Source organism: Muntiacus reevesi, chromosome 1 (genome assembly GCF_963930625.1).
Source record: "Muntiacus reevesi chromosome 1, mMunRee1.1, whole genome shotgun sequence".
Taxonomy (NCBI): Eukaryota; Metazoa; Chordata; class Mammalia; order Artiodactyla; family Cervidae; genus Muntiacus; species Muntiacus reevesi.
The window spans coordinates 283,739,878-283,757,772 of NC_089249.1; the positions used below are offsets into that span (position 1 = coordinate 283,739,878).

A 17,895-nucleotide genomic window follows, 5' to 3' on the forward strand; every position below is an offset into this window, starting at 1 on the left:
CTTTCTCTGGGAGACAGGCCTCGGAGCCGCTCCGCTCCGGCTGTGTGACTGCTCCCGCAGCCCGCCCTCGCCCGTGTCTCGCAGCCTCGGTGCGCCTCCCCACGCAGTGCTCCAGAGCACTGAGGACGGCGGCCCCTCACCCCGCTTCCCTTTCCCAGAAAGAGGAACTCTGCCAGCTGTGGGTTCCCTCTTGGCCTCGAGCAGCGCCAGCCTGGGGGATGGGATGAGGCAGCACAGTGATGCTGCAGTCCTTCTTTTTATGGGTGGTACTCTCGGGGGCTTTTTGTTCCACCAGGTTGCTGAAATTCTGTAAGTAGCCTCCAGAGCTCTCCCAGAACAATTTTGCTTGTGGACAACTGTCTAATTGTTGATCTTTGTGGGAAGATGGGGGTGAGGGTCTTCCATGCTGCTGTTTTGGTGACGCCACTCGTTTGACGTGGCTTTAGAGTCTGCTCCTAATCACAGTTGTTGCTCCCTTCAGCGTAATTTTAGAAAGCCAGACCCTTGTTAGAGCAGTAGTAGCAGTGATGTCTTCCTGAGTGTTTACTTAGTAGCAAAAGTGAAAGTGCTAGTCACTCAGTTGTGTCTCAATCTTTGTGACCCCCTGGACTGGAACCCGCCAGACCCCTCTGTCCATGGGATTCTCCAGGCAAGACCACTGGAGTGGGTAGCCATTCCCTTCTCTAGAGGATCTTCCTGCCCCAGGGATCAAACCCGGGTCTGTTGCGTCTCCTGCATCGCAGGCAGATTCTTTACTGTCTGAGCCACCAGGGGGGCCCTTCCCCTTGATGGCAGACTCAGTGCTAATTTGTTTATAACCATTGCAAGCAATGGGATTAGCACTACATTTTGCCTGTAAGGAAATGAGGCTTCCAATAGTTAAGCTACTTTCTCAAGGTCACAGGAAAGTGCAGGAAAGTGCTGAAACTAGGACTAGAGCCCAAATAGTGTGATCCAGAACCCATGTACTTTAACTTTTTAGCTAAACTGGTTTTGCCTTTATTTGGTAAAAGGAGTCATTAAAAATAAAAGTAATCATTATTTGTTGCTATTGAAAATACAAATGTGATCTCCTACCACAAGACCGTGAGGTGGGTGAGCGTTACTGTCTGGTTTAAACGGGTTATCGAACCCGTGCAGCTCTGTGAATTCACGTCACCCTGTGGGGAGTTGAGGGATGATCTTCCAAATGGTTGATTGTCTGCTGCTTCCTCTTAGGCAGCAGCCTCCCATTTTTTTGGGAGGGATTGGTTTTGTGGAAGACAGTTTTCCACTGACCGAGGTCAGGACTATGGTTTCGGGATGATTCAGGTGCCTCGCATATATTGTGCCCTTTGTTATTACTGCCTCAGCTCCACCTCAGATCATCAGGCATCAGATTCTGGAGGCTGGGGACCCCTGGTATCGCACCGAGATGTGTGGCTTCAGCGTCACCCGTGGGGCATAAGCATCGCAGTCTCTGGGCCTGCGTGGCACGCTAGGTGGGTCCCGGGGTTTGCGCTCTTGAGCGGCCTTCACAGTGAGGCTCAATGGTCACTCTTGGAGCCTGCTGACCAACAGCACTCAGTAGACGAAGGGCCCTTCAGTGCAAGAGTCCAAAGGCAGAAAAATCTTGGTGTGATGGAGTGACAGCTGACTCTAACAAATTATATTTAAAGGGGAAAAAGCATCAGGTGTACACACAAGCATACCATGGGGAAAGCTTTTTTCTTTAGAATGCTGCCTCTTTAGAATGCTGGTTATATACGTGTAATATTATTTCCTCTGGAGTTCCCTTAATTGTAAGTTTGATTTGGTTGTGTGAAGATTTCATATCACTAACATGGTAGGAGGGATTCTAGAATTGTCTCAGGGTTCTGAATTCAAACGCCCTCAAGTCACCCTTGTCAGCTGAAAATCATAGCTCATTGAGCCACAGTTACTGATGGTTGTGAAACCTGAAAACATTTGGTTGGACTGTACAGAATCCATAATCTTTGCTTTAGAAAGGAAGCCACATTTTTTTGCTGTACTCACGATGTCATGATGATCACCCTGTGGCTGAATATGGATCAGTTTCTCTCTCATTTCCCAGACAGTCCATGAAGATCATCCTATTATTTAGGACTCCTCATTCTTTTCTTACCTACATTTAGGGTTACAGGGAAGATTTTTTCTTTCTTTAAAAATTGTTAGTTTCATTTTTATTTGTGTTTGTAGTGTAGGTGTATGTGCCACAAAATGACAGTCACTGCTTCTTTGTCTTAGAGAAAAATGCTGCACACTTTTTTAAAGTAAATATTTCAGTTCTGCTTTGTGCCAGGCACTGTGCTCGGCCTCAGAATGCATGGGTACAATGGTGAGTAAAACAGCTATAGTGCCTGTTCTGAATACAGCGATTCATTTAGTGCTGAAGGTAGGTAAAAATACTTGGATAAAATAGGCAAAAATACTGTGGCAGAAGCAAAAACAATAAGCCGACATGAAGTGTAACATGAGGAGGCCTATTTTAGAGAAGATGACTGGAGAAAACCATGCAGAGGGAACGCTTGAGAAGGGATGAAGCACTGTTTAAAGAGAGAACCTGTGCCAGATTTGGATGAGGTGGGAGGAGCTGGTTTAGGGCTGAGATAAGATAAGGGTGTGGGCTTCCCTGCTGATTCAGACAGTAAAGAATGTGCCTGCAACGTGGGGGACTTGGGTTCAATCCCTGGGGCAGGAAGATCCCCTGGAGGAGGCATGGCAACCCACTCTAGGATTCTTGCCTTAAGAATCCCATGGACGGAGGAACCTGGAGGTTACAGGCCATGGGGTCACAAAGACTCGGACACGACTGAGTGTCTACGAGGAGCACAGCACAGGAGAAGGGTGTGGCTAAGTAAAGTGAAGAACTAAGGAGCCTCTTGATGAAAGCAAAAGAGAGTGAAAAGGTTGGGTTAAAACTCAACCTTCAGAAAACTAGGATCATGGCATGTGGTCCCATCACTTCATGGCAAATAGATGGAGAAACAGTGGAACCAGTGACAAACTTTATTTTCTTGGGCTCCAAAATCACTGCAGATGGTGACTGCAGCCATGAAATTAAAAGACGCTTGCTCCTTGGAAGATAAGTTATGACCAACCTAGACAGCAGAGACATTACTTTGTCAACAAAGGTCCGTCTAGTCAAAGCTATTGTTTTTCCAGTAGTCATATATGGATGTGAGAGTTGGACTATAAAGAAAGCTGAGCACCGAAGAATTGATGCTTTTGAACTGTGGTGTTGGAGAAGACTCTTGAGAGTTCCATGGACTGCAAGGAGATCCAACCAGTCCACCCTAAAGTTAATCAGTCCTGAATATTCATTGGAAGGACTGATGCTGAAGCTGAAACTCCAATACTTTGGCCACCTGATGTGAGAGCTGACTCATTTGAAAAGACCCTGATGCTGGGAACGATTGAAGGTAGGAAAAGGGGATGACAGAGGATGAGATGGCTGGATGGCATCACTGACTGGATGGACATGAGTTTGACCAAACTCCGGGAGTTGGTGATGGACAGGGAGGCCTGGCGTGCTGCAGTCCATGGGGTCGCAAAGAGTCGGACACGACTGAGCGACTGAACTGAACTGAAGTTGGAGGAGAGAAAGAGTGAGGTGGGGAGGTAGACGTGCAGGTCCTTACTGAGTCTATGCTGGGCGTTTCAGTGTTTTGCTTTTTTCAAGTGCGTGAGCAACTACCCCTGGATTGAGTAAACGTGTTCCACCTTAGGAGGGCCTGGTTGATGCTGTGGATCTAGGGAATCCTTAAGCGGCTGCTTGGACTGAAGGGAGGGCAGCCCAGGGCGGCCGGTAGCGTAGCCACTGTTCTGCGCTCTCATCCTCCGCCCCCGAGCAGAGCAGGCAGGGGCCCCGGGACCTTGGTGGTCCCACTCCGCCATGGGTCCCGGCGGGCCCCTCGCTGGTTCCGCTCCGCCATGGGTCTGGGCGGGCCGTCGGTGGTCCCGCTCTGCCGTGGGTCCAGGTGGGCCCCTCGGGGATCCCGCTCCGCCGTGGGTCCCGGCGGGCCCCTGGGGGGTCCTGCTCCGCCATGGGTCTGGGCGGGCCGTCGGTGGTCCCGCTCTGCCGTGGGTCCAGGTGGGCCCCTCGGGGGTCCCGCTCCACCGTGGGTCCGGGCGGGCCCCTCCCGCTCGCCAGCACTCCCTGAGCCACCCTCCGTGCTCCTGCTGGGCAGAGGGTGGTCCTCGGGCAGAGTGCGAGGCCAGAGGTCAGAGGCAGCCTGCCTTCTCCCCAGGCCGCCCGGCTCTTTGACCCCCGAGCAGCCGCCGGGCCGGGCCTGTGAGTACAGGATGCGGTGTGCGTCCGAGGGCTCCGTCTCCCCAGGCCCAGGCCTGGGGGCGGCGGGGACCTTCCCCGGGCGCACCTCTGCCACCCGACGGCAGCGGCCGTGTGCAGGGAGGCAGCCTGGGCCCCGGGCCCGCCGTCTCGGCGCCTGCGGGCCACCTGGGCCCGGCCCGGCCCCTCACGATGACCGCGGGCAGGGTCTGGGCCCTGGCCTTGAGGGAGCTGCCGCTGGAAACGCCTCCTACTAGCCGGGACCGGACTCGCCCTTTGTTCTGAGGACAGAGGAGAACGTCCCTTAGAGAGAGATGACAGGGAGCGTGGTTGCTTGACCATGACCTGACCCCTAGGACAAAGGATCTGACACCACGAAGTCTGTGCCAGCTAACCACGTCCCTCCCTCCCCGTTCTAGAAGAGGGCTGTGCTGGCAGCTTTCGGTAACTTGGGGCTCTTAGGGCCTGAGCCCCCCATCGCCCTGCCTAGCGCTGTAATGAGCCTGTCTCTGTTTCAGACGCCAGTGTTTCACTGTTGTGTGGCCTTGCTCTGCAGGGGCGCTCCGGCTGGTGGTTTTGGTAACCGGTAGGGCCCTCGAAGGGAATGGCAGGGCTAAGGGAAACACCAGAGGTGGTTTTTTGGATGGGCTGTAGTGTTAAGTGGAAGCCTGAGAAACTGGTGACATTTGACTATTTCCAGCTTAAGAGAATGGCAATTTCATATCCTTTGACCTAGTACAATGTTATACTACTGAGGAGGTGTTACTTCTAGAAGGGGAATTTGATGAAGCAGTGTTGAGGGAATTTAGCCAAAGGGAATGCCTTTGAGCCGTTGAGAGGCGGGTTTAGAGATGGCCAGTGGAGCGTTGACCTCTGAAGCACAGAGAGACAGGAGGCATGTATTCTTCTCAGTTGTCCCAGGAAGGAAGACTGATGTGCAGATTCTGCCTGCTCCAGTGATGGCCGTGACGCCAACCCCAAGCGAGAGCCTTCTGTGGGGCAAATAGCTGCATAATGATTTTGTAAACGTAGCCGCAGGTGTGCATAGGTTGGCTCTGTCCACAGGACACTTGGGGGCACTGATCCTGATTCTCTGGCAGCAGACTCTGAATTTTCTCTCAGAAGTCTTTGCTGTCAGTGATTTTTTTCCCCTTTACTCAGTTATCCTCTTTCACCAAAAGCAGAATAAATCATGGTGACCTTCTTTCCCACTCTGTGGCAGTGCAACACTGGCCTCCCTTTAGAACTGATTAGCAAATCAAAGAATAAAGCGGTTTTCTCACAAGTGATTTTCTTGCCCTACAGAAAATTGTCTTTTTCAGTATTACCATCAGTGTTCTTTGACTTGTCAGCATAATTGAAACATTATCTATGATTTCTGTTACTTTAATGCAGACCGCAAGTGTATCTTTTTAAAGTCATATCACTCTTCTCTGACAGGTATACAGAATTTGCTTATGGAAGTATGTGTATTTCAGGAATTTCAGCTGTTTGGATCAAGACTTTATTCTACTGCATAATATAGTTTAGAAAATGATTTTCACTAGACAATTATGCTAACATATCCCCAGGCCAGGATTTTCTCTATGGACTTATTATTCAGCACAGAATTCCAGGTACTGATCATTCATTGTATCTTTAAAGCTACAGTGAACTTAAAAGTCATCTTAAATGCCTGCTGGATCCTTTTTCATGAAGCACCGACCACCTGTAATGTTTATTTTGTGTGGTGCTCTCCATCCATGGGTTATGGGACTGGGGCCACAGTGAGAACATTCCCAAAAGGAACTTAATTAACTCTTTTTCAGTGTGTTCTTTTAAGCTGCAAGTAACTTTGCAATGTTCATGGCTCCAAAATTATCTTTTCCTGGAAACACAGCGCCCATGAATTAATTTATACATTATAAGTGTCTGGTAAAACACATGGCATCTTTAAAAGCTCTGGAATGGTGGTATTGTAGACTAAGGTTTTATTTTATGGAGGTGTGTAGCTTTACTGCAGGCCAGACAAGTCAACACGTTCTAATTCTGCTTGGAATCAGAGGAACTTGATTTACTGTTGGACCTGCTGTGGTAGAAATTGTAAGTATCACTGAAGTAGGCTTGTGTCTTCGGTGCTGGAAATATTCAAAAGAACTCATCAGAAGTGATTTCAAAAAGCCTCAGTCTGGGTTATTTTGATGATGAGTGAAGAAAAATTTTCCCTTATTTCAGACAGCCTTTGATAGTGCATTTCAGTTCAGTTCAGTTGCTCAATTGTGTCCAGCTCTTTGCAGCCTCGTGGACCACAGCATGCCAGGCCTCCCTGCTCGTCACCAGCTCCCGGAGTTTATTCAAACTCATGTCCATTGAGTCAGTGATGTCATCCAACCATCTCATCCTCTATCGTCCCCTCTTCCTCCTGCCCTCAATCTTTCCCAGCATCAGGGTCTTCTCCAATGAGTCAGTTTTTCGCATCAGGTGGCAAAGTATTGGAGTTTCAGCTTCAACATCAGTCCTTCCTATGAATATTCAGGACTGATGTCCTTTAGGATGGACTGGTTGGATCTCCTTGCAGTCCAAGGGACTCTCAAGAGTCTTCTCCAACACCACAGTTCAGAAGCATCAATTCTTCTGAGCTCAGCTTTCTTTATAGTCCAGCTCTCACACCCATACATGACTACTGGAAAAACCATAGCCTTGACTAGATGGACCCTTGTTGGCAAAGTAATGTCTCTGCTTTTTAATATGCTGTCTAGGTTGGTCATAACTTTTCTTCCAAGGAGTAAGTGTCTTTTTATTTCATGGCTGCGGTCACCACCAGACCACCTGACCTGCCTCTTGAGAAATCTGTATGCAGTTCAGGAAGCAACAGTTAGAACTGGATGTGGAACAAGAGACTGGTTCCAAACAGGAAAAGGAGCACGTCAAGGCTGTATGTTGTCACCCTGCTTATTTATTTCTGTATGTGTCTTTTATTAAAAAGGTGATCGAAAAAAAAAAAAAGTGATCGATTATGTCATACACACACTTTTAAAACTGTGTTTGCATCACTCTATCTTCTGAAAGTGGCTCCTCAATTTTTTAAAAAAATTGTATTTCTAAGTTTTTAGTGACTAAAAGCTATTCATGGTGTTAGTTATATTGTTTGAGCAGTCCTTCATTTTGGGACATGTAGGTGTTTTTTTCTTTTCTCCTTTCTGTCTTTCTGTTATTTACTGGTGAGAGAAATTTTGTTTCTGGGTGTCCAGATTTGTTTTGCTTTCTGTGCGTTTATTTTTTTACACCTTAATGTGGTTTAAACCTTTTTTGCAGTCATGGGGCGGGCTATTGCTATGGCACGAATACAATGCCACCTTGTTTGTTCAATGTAGGAAGCCATATCTAATGCTCATCTGTCTTTCCAGCATGTAGCATTATGCCTGTACAGAGGGTGTTCACTAAAGCACTGTTGTTGCATTGAAGAAGTGTAGAGAGCTGTGTGACAAGCGTTTACATACTATGTCTTTGGGACCCAGGATATTGGAGTGAACAAGATGAAGACTGCGACTGAGGTGGATGCCATTTCCTCCTCCTGGGAATCTTCCTGACCCTGGGATTGAACCCTGGTCTGTCGCATTGCAGGCGGTCTCCTGCATTGCATGAATTCTTGCCTGACTGAACCACCAGAGAAGCCCCTTTACTTAGACATGTGTGACAGAAATAGCCTCCTACAGATCAGAGGTTGAAGGCTTATTCTATAAAGGAAAGTTTGTGTTTAGAGGTGGCAAGCTTCTACATGTGAGGATCAGTTATAAGAAACAAAAGTGCACAGTATAGTAGAAGTGATCTGAATGACGTACAGTGCAGTTGCTGGGGGAAGGCTCATGCCAGTCTTTTTCACAATATAGCTAATTAAAAGAGTTGACTAGATTTTTCTATTGATGGTAGTTCTTGTTTAGGATTGTTCACTAGTGTTACTGATTGAAATGGAACGGTCATTTTCAAGTTCATACTTTTTTGTTCTTTTAAGTAACTGGACTCAATTGTACCTAAATTTAAAATTTCATACCTGAATATAATATGGTATTGCCCTTGGTGATTTTAGAGCCCTGAAGGTCTTTTAGGACTGGGTTTGGGGCGATAGGAAACATAGGCCCAAATATTCTTGGTCTTTGTTTTGCACCTTTTAAAATATGACTAAACAAAGGTTACGGCCATGGGGAAGGTTTTCTGCTGTATTCTGGTGTTTAAAACCCTGCCAGCTACTCATGCTTTCAGTGACCCCACTTATAAAAGAGAAAAGTGAAGGGTGAGTGGCTACCCTCTTGGTCAGGCACATAGTTTTAAAAAAAATGTTGTCTGTCTCAGTAGAGCTATCTTAGAGTTTCATATAGCTGTCTTTTTCTTTTTTATTATAGGGCCAGCTTTCAATGTTGCAAGAAAAAATAGACCATTTGGAACGTTTGCTAGCTGAGAATAATGAAATCATCTCAAATATTAGAGACTCAGTCATCAATTTGAGTGAATCTGTGGAGGATGGTACGAAAAACTCAAAAGGCAATTTCAGCCATGGTGCTGGCTTGCCTCTTCTGCCATCGAAACATTTGTCCCTCACAGTTGACCCTGGAGACTGTCTGTTTGCCTCACAAAGTGGAAGTCAGAGTTCAGACGTGCAGGTAATGTATGCATTCATTAATTACCACCCGGGTTCGATTTGTTTTTCTCTTTTTAGATTTGATTTGGTACCTGTTTATAGTTGCTAAACTCTTTGGATTACAGTTTCTGTTTTTGTAAAGTCATTTAATTGGTCACATGATCATTGATGTTCTTTTTAGTGATAAAATTCTGTAATTCTGTGTTTGTCCTAGTTTTTCTTTCTTTTATACTATGTGACTATGGCCTTTTCTAAGTGTGCTTCTTAGGTTTTATTTTCTGTAAAATAAAGACTTTTAGAGGTTTAAATCTTGGTAAAGAGATTTTTCCCCCCTCCCTTTAGAGAATAGCCCTACTCTTACTGTATATCTGTCATACATAGGTTTCACACAGTGCACTGTTATCTTCTTTTTCCTGAATATGCCTTTGTGAGAGGGGAAGGGGAAAGTCCGAGAGCTGTGCGGCGTGAAGGCTGCTGGCCGCCTGTGGTTACTGAGCGCGTCAAGTGTGGCAAGTCTGAGTTGAGATACGCGCTGATATCCACACAGAGTGTTGACGATTTAGTGTGAAAAGAAGAATGTAAAATATCTTGCTTATTTTATTTTGATTATGTATTGGGTTGGTAATATTTTGAATGTATTAGGTTAAAATATATCATCAAAATTAATTTCACCTATTTTCCTTTCATTGGTTTAGTCAGAGCTCTTTTAAAAATTAGTTGTGCAGTTATTTAAAAGGAAGTTGATATATATTTCCCTAAACATGATCAGTTTTACCATTTTCATTTAGTAGGAGATATTCTCCTTCTCTTTATGGTCTATAAGACTATTCATTTTTCTGATTGATTCCCTTTCTTAAAAAGGGTTTATTTATGAATTTTTAGCTTGATCCTGTTTTTGTTTTTAGTATCTTTAGTTTGCTGCCCAGTAATATTTAAAGCTACTTTCAGGTAGTAATTATTGGATTTTAATTTTGAGATATTATATTTTGGATTTCAAATAACTTCTATCTTTCATTTATTTGTTTGTTTATTTTTTCCTATCTAGGTAGTATCATTTTATTTTCTTTACACTTTTGCATTTATTTACAGATACCTTCCTCCGCCCTGGATTCTTTTTTTTTTTAAATGAAACAAAGATGAATAGTTTTAATGATAGAATGTACAATTCACAAAGAAGATAGATGACATAAATCATTAGACACCTTAACAATAAAGAAACAAAGATACATAAAGGAGAAATCAGAAGAAATATGAGGGAAAAGAAAAATACATAATCATATATATATCATAATGAGGTGTATTAACATTTCTCTGAGAATATCAAGTGCAGAAAAAATAAGAATAGGAGCATCTTGAGTGATGTCATTAATAATTTAAATATAATTGGTTTATATTTAATTCAGTTCAGTTCAGTCACTTAGTTTTGTCAGACTCTTTGCGACCCTATGAATCGCAGCACGCCAGGCCTCCCTGTCCATCACCAAATCCCGGAGTTTACTCAAACTCATGTCCATCGAGTCGGTGATGCCATCCAGACATCTCATCCTCTGTCATCCCCTTCTCCTCCTGCCTTCAATCCCTCCCAGCATCAGGGTCTTTTCCAAAGATGCCAGCTCTTAGCATGAGGTGGCCAAAAGTATTGGAGTTTCAGCTTCAGCATCAGTCCTTCCAATGAACACCCAGGACTGATCTCCTTCAGGATGGACTGGTTGGATCTCCTTGCAGTCCAAGGGACTCTCAAGAGTCTTCTCCAACACCACTGTTCAAAAGCATCAATTCTTTGGTGCTCAGCTTTCTTCACAGTTCAACTCTCATATCCATACGTGACCACTGGAAAAACCATAGCCTTGATTAGACGGACCTTTGTTGGCAAAGTAATGTCTCTGCTTTATAATATGCTATCTAGGTTGGTCATAACTTTCCTTCCAAGGAGTAAGTGTCTTTTAATTTCATGGCTGCAATCACCATCTGCAGTGATTTAATTAATTTATATTAATCATATCCTACACAAATATATTTAATATTTTGTATTTTATACATTGTTTTTAGATGTGCATAGGCCTTTTAGAAAAGCTGGCAAAAGTTAGACATAACTAAATTTCAGAAAGTAGAATTCTTCTTTTGTGTGTGTGGTTCAGTTATACACATATGGTATTTGTGAAATTATTTTCCATTATAGGTTATTACGAGATACTGACTATAGTTCCCTGTGTTATACAGAAAACCTTTGTTGCTTATTGCATATCTATTTTTTAGAATTAGAAATCTAGCATTCTATTCATACCAAGTCAAACAAGTGGAATCAAAATGTCATGAACTTTTTAGTTAGGCAAAGATTCTTAAGTTTTGTAAAATATATACATATTATATATATATATATACACACACACAAAAAAAAAAAAGCTTTTCTAATATGCTTGATAAAGGCTTGAGAAAGAACATTAAAAAATAATCGATGGAGAGATTGGAAAACTTAAACCAAATGAAATGGGAGCACTGAATATGAAATAGAAAAAGTGAAACAAGCTAGATAAAAGGAAAAGATTCTCATACAGTCTGGTTGCTTTTAAATATGACTGCTCATTAGAAACATATCTGGACCTCTGGCAAATAAGTAATACCTGGGCATTTGTATTTTTCAAAAAATACCAAAATAATTCTGCTATGCATCTAGATTTCAAAAAATGATTACAGGTTTTTCTATTAAGTGGTAGTTTTGGTGATATAAATTTCTGTCTATGATTTTTCTGTTGACCAATCATGATACAATGATATTAAGTGAGTAATAGTTATATTGTCACAATAGTAAAAGATGTTTATTAGTTTTCACTATCAATAGCCAGACAAAAAATAAAATCTATACAAAAAATTGTATAGATTACAATCGCAAGGTATAATGGGAACTTGATTAACAATATAAAATAATTACATGCAATTTAGGGAGTCAAGCAGAGTGATGTGGTAAACGGACATGCATACATACACATGTTTTCATCTGCTAATTAAACCAGGCTATGTCTTTTGGTTGGTGCATTTACTCTGTGTTTAAGGTAATTATTGATATGTAGACCGGAATTCGATCCCTGGGCCAGGAAGATCCCCTGGAGGGGGGCATGGCAACCCACTCCAGTGTTCTTGCCTGGAGAATCCCATGGACGGAGGAGCCTGGTGAGACACAGTCCATAGGGTCACACAGAGTTGGACACAACTGAAGCAGCTTAGCATGCATGCACCTGTGATCCTGTTGCCTTTTTCTTAACTGTTCTGGATTTATTTTCTCTAGCTAGGGCTTTTCCTTCTCTTGTTTTCTGCCTAGAGAAGTTCCTTTAGCATTTGTTATAAAGCTGGTCTGAGGATGCTGAGTCCTCTTAACTTTGCTTGTCTAGAATGCTTTTGACTTCTCCATCAAATCTGAAGGGGAGTCTTGCTGGGTAGAGTATTCTTGGTTGTAGGTTCTTCCCTTTCATCACTTTAAATATGTCATGCCATTCCCTTCCGGCTTGTAGAGTTTCTTTTGAGAACCAGCTGGTATCCTGATGGGAGTTCCCTTGTGTGTTGTCATTTTTCCCATGTTGGTTTTAATATTTTATTTCTGTCTTTGATTTTTGTCAGTTTGATTACTGTGTATCTTGTGTTCTTCCTTGGTTTTATCCTGCCTGGGACTCTCTGTGCTTCCTGGGCTTGGTTGGTTCCCATATTAGGGAAGTTTTCAGCTATTATCTCTTTGAATATTTTCTCAGGCCCTTTCTCTCTCTCTGTCCTCCTTCTGGGATCCCTGTAATGTGAATTTTGGTGCATTAAATGTTGTCCAGAGGTCTCTTAGACTGTCTTCATTTCTTTTCATTCTTTTTTCTATATTCTGTTCTGCAGCAGTGATTTCCACCATTCTCTCCTCCAGGTCATTTATCTGTGCTTCTACCTCAGTTATTCTTCTCTGTTTGTTCTTTAGTTCTTGTAGGTCTTTCAGTTCAGTTCAGTCGCTCAGTCGTGTCTGACTCTTTGTGAGCCCATGAACCACAGCACACCAAGCCTCCCTGTCCGTCACCAACTCCCGGAGTCTACTCAAAACATGTCCATTGTAGGTCTTTGGTATACGCTATTTGCATCTTCTCAATCTTTGCCTCCATTCTTCTTCCGAGATCCTGAATTATATTCACTGTCATTATTCTGAATTCTTTTTCTGGAACGTTGCCTATTTCCACTTCATTTAGTTGTTTTTCTGGGGATTTTGTCTTGTCCCTTCATCTGGGACGTAACTTTCTGCTTTGTCATGGTGGTTTTGTTTCAGTCACGGTGGGATTGTGGTTCTTCTTGCTTCTTCTGCCTGCCCTCTGATGGAGGAGGCCAAGAGCCGTGCGAGCTTCCTGATGGGAGGGACTGGTGGTGGAAAAGTCTGGCTCTTGCTGTGGTGGGCAGCGCCTTGCTCAGTAAAGTTTTAATCCAGTCATCTGCTGGGTTTGCACTCCCTCCTTGGTAGTCCTTTGGCCTGAGGCCACCCAGCCCTTGGGTGTACTGGCCCTGTGATTGGGTTACTGGGGACCTCCAAGAGAGTTTATGCCCAGGGGGACCTTCCCAGGCCGCTGCTGCCCGTCCCCTGGCCCTGCAGCGAGCCCTTGCTGACCCGCAGCTCCATGGGGGCCTGCAGTGCAGGCAGGTGGTTCTGGTTGTTTCCTGTGGCGTCACTGCTCCTTTCCTCTGAGTCTTGGTGTGCGCAGGGTTTTGTTTGTGTCCTCCAAGACTGAAATCTTTGTTTCCCCCAATTCTGTGGAAGTCTTGTAGTCAAATCTTGCTGGCCTTCAAGGTCAGATACCCTGGGGATTCCCGTCCCTTTGTTGGGTCCCGGGTCTGGGAAGCGTGATGTGGGGTTCTGAACCTTCCCAAGAAGGGGAAAACTTCTTTAGTATTATTGATGTCCAGTTTGTGGGTCACCCACCCCGATAACTTCCCCAGTGGCTCAGATGGTAAAGCGTCTGCCTACAATGTGGGAGACCTGGGTTCGATCCCTGGGTTGGGAAGATCCCCTGGCGAAGGAAGTGGCAACCCACTCCTGTATTCTTGCCTGGAGAATCCCATGGACAGAGGAGCCTGGTGGGCTACAGTCCACGGGGTCGCGAAGAGTTGGACACAACTGAGTGACTTCCCTTTTCACCCCATAGGTATGGGATTTGATTTTATCGTGATTGTGTCCCTGCTACGTCTTGGTGCGGCTTCTGCTTTGTCTTTGGACATGGAGTCTTTTTTTGTTAGGTTCCAGCGCTCCTATCGACGGTTGTTCAGCAGCTAGTTGTGGTTTTGGTGCTTTGGCAAGAGAAGATGAGCACATCGTCTTCTGCTGCACCGTCTTCAACTGGAGCTTACTGATTTCATTTCATTAGAGAATTTTAAATTATGTATTTAGCTTGCATTGTATTGGTTTGCCAAAATGCTTGTTTGGGTGTCTTGTAATGGCTTAGAAAACACTCAAACTTTTTGGCCAAAGCAATTCTTTCCTCCAGCAGCACTGTTCTTGGAGGGTAGTGGTGTTGAGAACTCAGTAAGACAGGGCTTCTGCCTTTCTTAAACTTTGAGTGTGTCGCTCATATTTGTTCTGTTCTACAAGTTGACGAAGAGCTATTTTAACATTGTACTTAGACCGGAAACTGGATCTTGGTGCCGTACCCTAAGGAGTGAATATTTTAAAGTTGGACAAAAGGAGTTGGCTCTGGCCTTGCTTCAGTGTAGAAACTTTCACTGACTCTTGGGGACAGAGAAGGTGATATGATCTCAAGGCCATGGCTCGCTGGCTGAGCTGGAAGCTGGGGACAGTGGGATTTCTCATCAGCTAGTGTGTGGCCAGGTTCAGATAGGATCAGGATCCTGGGCTTTGAGGGGATATCTGTTTCTCTGAGGCTTGGCTGTGTTTAGGTTTTAACTAAGTACTTTTAAAGGGAAACGATAAAATCTTTTTCGGGCGTGGTCCTAAATCTGAGCCGGCTAGAGAGGTGCAGGGCAGGCACAGCTCAGGCGGCGAGGCAGCAGGGCGCTGGGAGCCGCAGGGCCTGGGAAGGACCCGCGGGTGGCGGGGCCGCTCCGCCTCCTCTTCCTGCAGCTGCACAGACGTCCCTTCTTATCCTGGGGCGTTTCGTTTGCATTGGGAGTGTCCAAGTGAAAGGTACGTTATTTTCTTAAAATATTTTGTGTTCACTTTTGTATAATTTGCTTGTTATCCTAAAAAATTGTTTTGTAACCCATTTATGTATTAGTTAGGATGTAATTTCTCAAGTAGTTTAAATTTTACCAAAGGAGGGTCGTGTTCCCTGTCATACTTCGTGTCACAGAGAATATGAAAAATAAGTGTTTAGGTTTGCTTGGCTTTGTTTTCTTGTAATATTTTTTTCCCTTTTCCCCCCAAATGGATTATTATTTAGAAGAAATACTACTTTGGAACTTAGCAAACATTTGAACACTTAAGAGCTGAATCTCAATTAAAAAAAATTATTTTAAACCTAGTTGACCCTGTTATAGTTTTATTTTTAGTATAAAAAAGGTAAACAGACATAAGCTAAATTAAAGAATATCTATAGATCCGTTTCCATTCAGATATAGAATTCAAAATATAGGAGATTGGTTATAAAATAAAGACAAATTATAAAGTAATTTTCAGTACTTTGTTTGAAAATGCTAAAATGTTTGATCATATTGAAATTTTTCGTTAGCTCTTCAGTTCCCATCATTTTCTGTTACATTGTATTGGAAGTAAAGTAGGGGCAGAGGAATTGAATGAAGTTATTTTATATTAGGAGCAAAAGAGGAATGGGGTTATTTATCAGGTTTATTATATAGCACAATTTTAACCTTTATTTTAGCCGTTTGAATGATGGTTAAAGGTGTTCTGCCTTAACCTCTTTAGTTAAGGTCTACAGAAATAGTTTCATTTTTTAAAATATATATACAGAGTATAGCAACAAGTAGTTTTGAGCAAATATTCCCAACATTAAGTTTAAATTAATCATGGTTATACACGATTAACTGGAGAAGGGAACAGCAACCCACCCCAGTATTCTTGCCTGGAGAATTCCATGGACAGAGGAGCCTGGCGGGCTACAGTCCACGGGGTCATAAAGAGCTGGACATGACTTACTAACACACATGCATACATGATTAAACTTAACTTTTTTTGTCTTTCTGTTTTTAGATGTTGGATGTTTACAGTCTAATTCCTTTTGACAATCCAGATGGTGGAGTTTGGAAGCAAGGATTTGACATTACTTATAACCCTGATGAATGGGACACTCAGCCCCTTCAAGTCTTTGTGGTGCCTCATTCCCATAATGACCCAGGTAAAATTTGCACTTCAAAAATCTGGAAGTTATTGAGTCCTTGTAGGCCCAAAGAATTTTAATGAGAATCAGGTAACCCTACTTTTCACATTTTGGGGATGTTACTCTCTGACTTTTAACATATTTTGTATGTCACAGTGTTCTCATTTTACCAGTTTATGGGCCGCTCAAGGGTAATGCTTGTGCAGTATCAAATCGCAATAAACACAAGAAGGTCTTAGCTCTGGGAGATGAAAAGTTACATGCATTTAAGGTACTGATAGTTCATTTCAGTTGCTTCTTAAATATTGTGTGAGAGAATTGTTTCATGTCCATAAACTCTGCATTAGAAAATGCAAAATGCTCATGGTAAAGTTTGTCTCTTTAGAATATAGAAACAGCATGAAGTGGTGAAGAGCCTTGGTTTCAAGCAGTCGTGAGTGTCAGTCCCAACCCCAGCAGTGTTAGACGGCCTTAGGCCAGAGTGAGTTTCCTCCCAGGTAGAGACAGGATAAAGTATTCGCTTCATAGAGTGAAAGGTTAGAGGCGTGTTGCACAGCCCAAGATAACTGCTGTCGTTACCATTAGTGTTGGTATGCGTTCATGCGACACCTTTTTGTATTTATAAGAGATTTTCCCACCCAAGGTAAAGGAAAGTTGCTAAAATGATAATGGGAAATGTAATTCAGTGTTTGTCTTTATCAGTGTGAGGACACAGGTAATGAGTAAATGGCCTGTAAATTAAGTTGCAGGATTTTTTGGAATGTACTTCCAAAGACTTCTTTTGAAAGACTTACTTACGCTTCTGTTTGTCATTTTTCTCAATTTCATTGTTACTATCAGAGGCACCATATTCATTTACTACTTTGCATGTTTTTGCTCTTAGCATTCAATTTTGTCATATTCTTTTCCGCTAGTTTATTTTTATGTATTTCTTTCTAAGACCGTAGAACTTGTTACTTTATGTCTGGAAGTATGATTTGGTGAAGCTTTGCATGTGTGTGTTTGTCCACGTACACTGCTTTTAGATGTGAAAGATGGTCTGCAAGATAGAGCCTGGATGCTGAAACGTGTGAATCTCTAGTGTACTTCAGTGTGTAGTGTGAGAAGCAGTATTATATATATATATATATGAAAGCAATGCTGTTCTGGAAATTTGTGATGAGCAGTCACTACACATCAGCTTCTGAGTTGGTTTCCTTGTCTTTGGTTGTGATGTCTTCATCTAGCTCTATTTGTCTCATTGACATTTCCTCTTAGGTGTTTTAGTCATCACTTCAGCAGGTAAAGAATCTGCCTGCAGTGAGATACAGGTTCTGTCCCTCAGTTGGGAAGATCCCCTGGAGGAGGAAATGGCAACCCACTCCAGTATTCTTGCCTGAAAATCCCGTGGACAGAGGAGCCTGGCTGCCTGCAGTACCAAGGGTCACAGAGAGTCAGACACGACTGAGCGACTAAGCGTGCAGAAAGGCCCTCCCGTGTAAAGGCCGCAGAGCTCGGGGCCAGCCTGGATGAGGCCGACCTCCAGGTGTCCTTGGGCTTGTTCGTGTGTGTGTGTCTGTGAAGTGGAGGTCACGTAGGCGGCGCAGCATCTTAAGCGAGATTTAGTTATAAAGTAAGTGCAAAAGGCGATGAAAATCGTACCTAATCAAAATTTCTCTTGCTATTTATTTACCCACTTGAGCACCAGA

General features: G+C 43.6%; 1 protein-coding gene across 1 annotated transcript in view; it reads left to right on the forward strand.

The window, feature by feature from the left end:
• Positions 1-17,895, forward strand: part of MAN2A1 (mannosidase alpha class 2A member 1) — a 191,308-nt gene that overhangs the window by 25,168 nt on the left and 148,245 nt on the right. The window contains exons 2-3 of the mRNA XM_065923691.1: positions 8,671-8,928; positions 16,081-16,225. Of these exons, the coding sequence (XP_065779763.1) occupies positions 8,671-8,928; positions 16,081-16,225 (403 nt within the window). The remainder of the gene's footprint in view (positions 1-8,670; positions 8,929-16,080; positions 16,226-17,895) is intronic.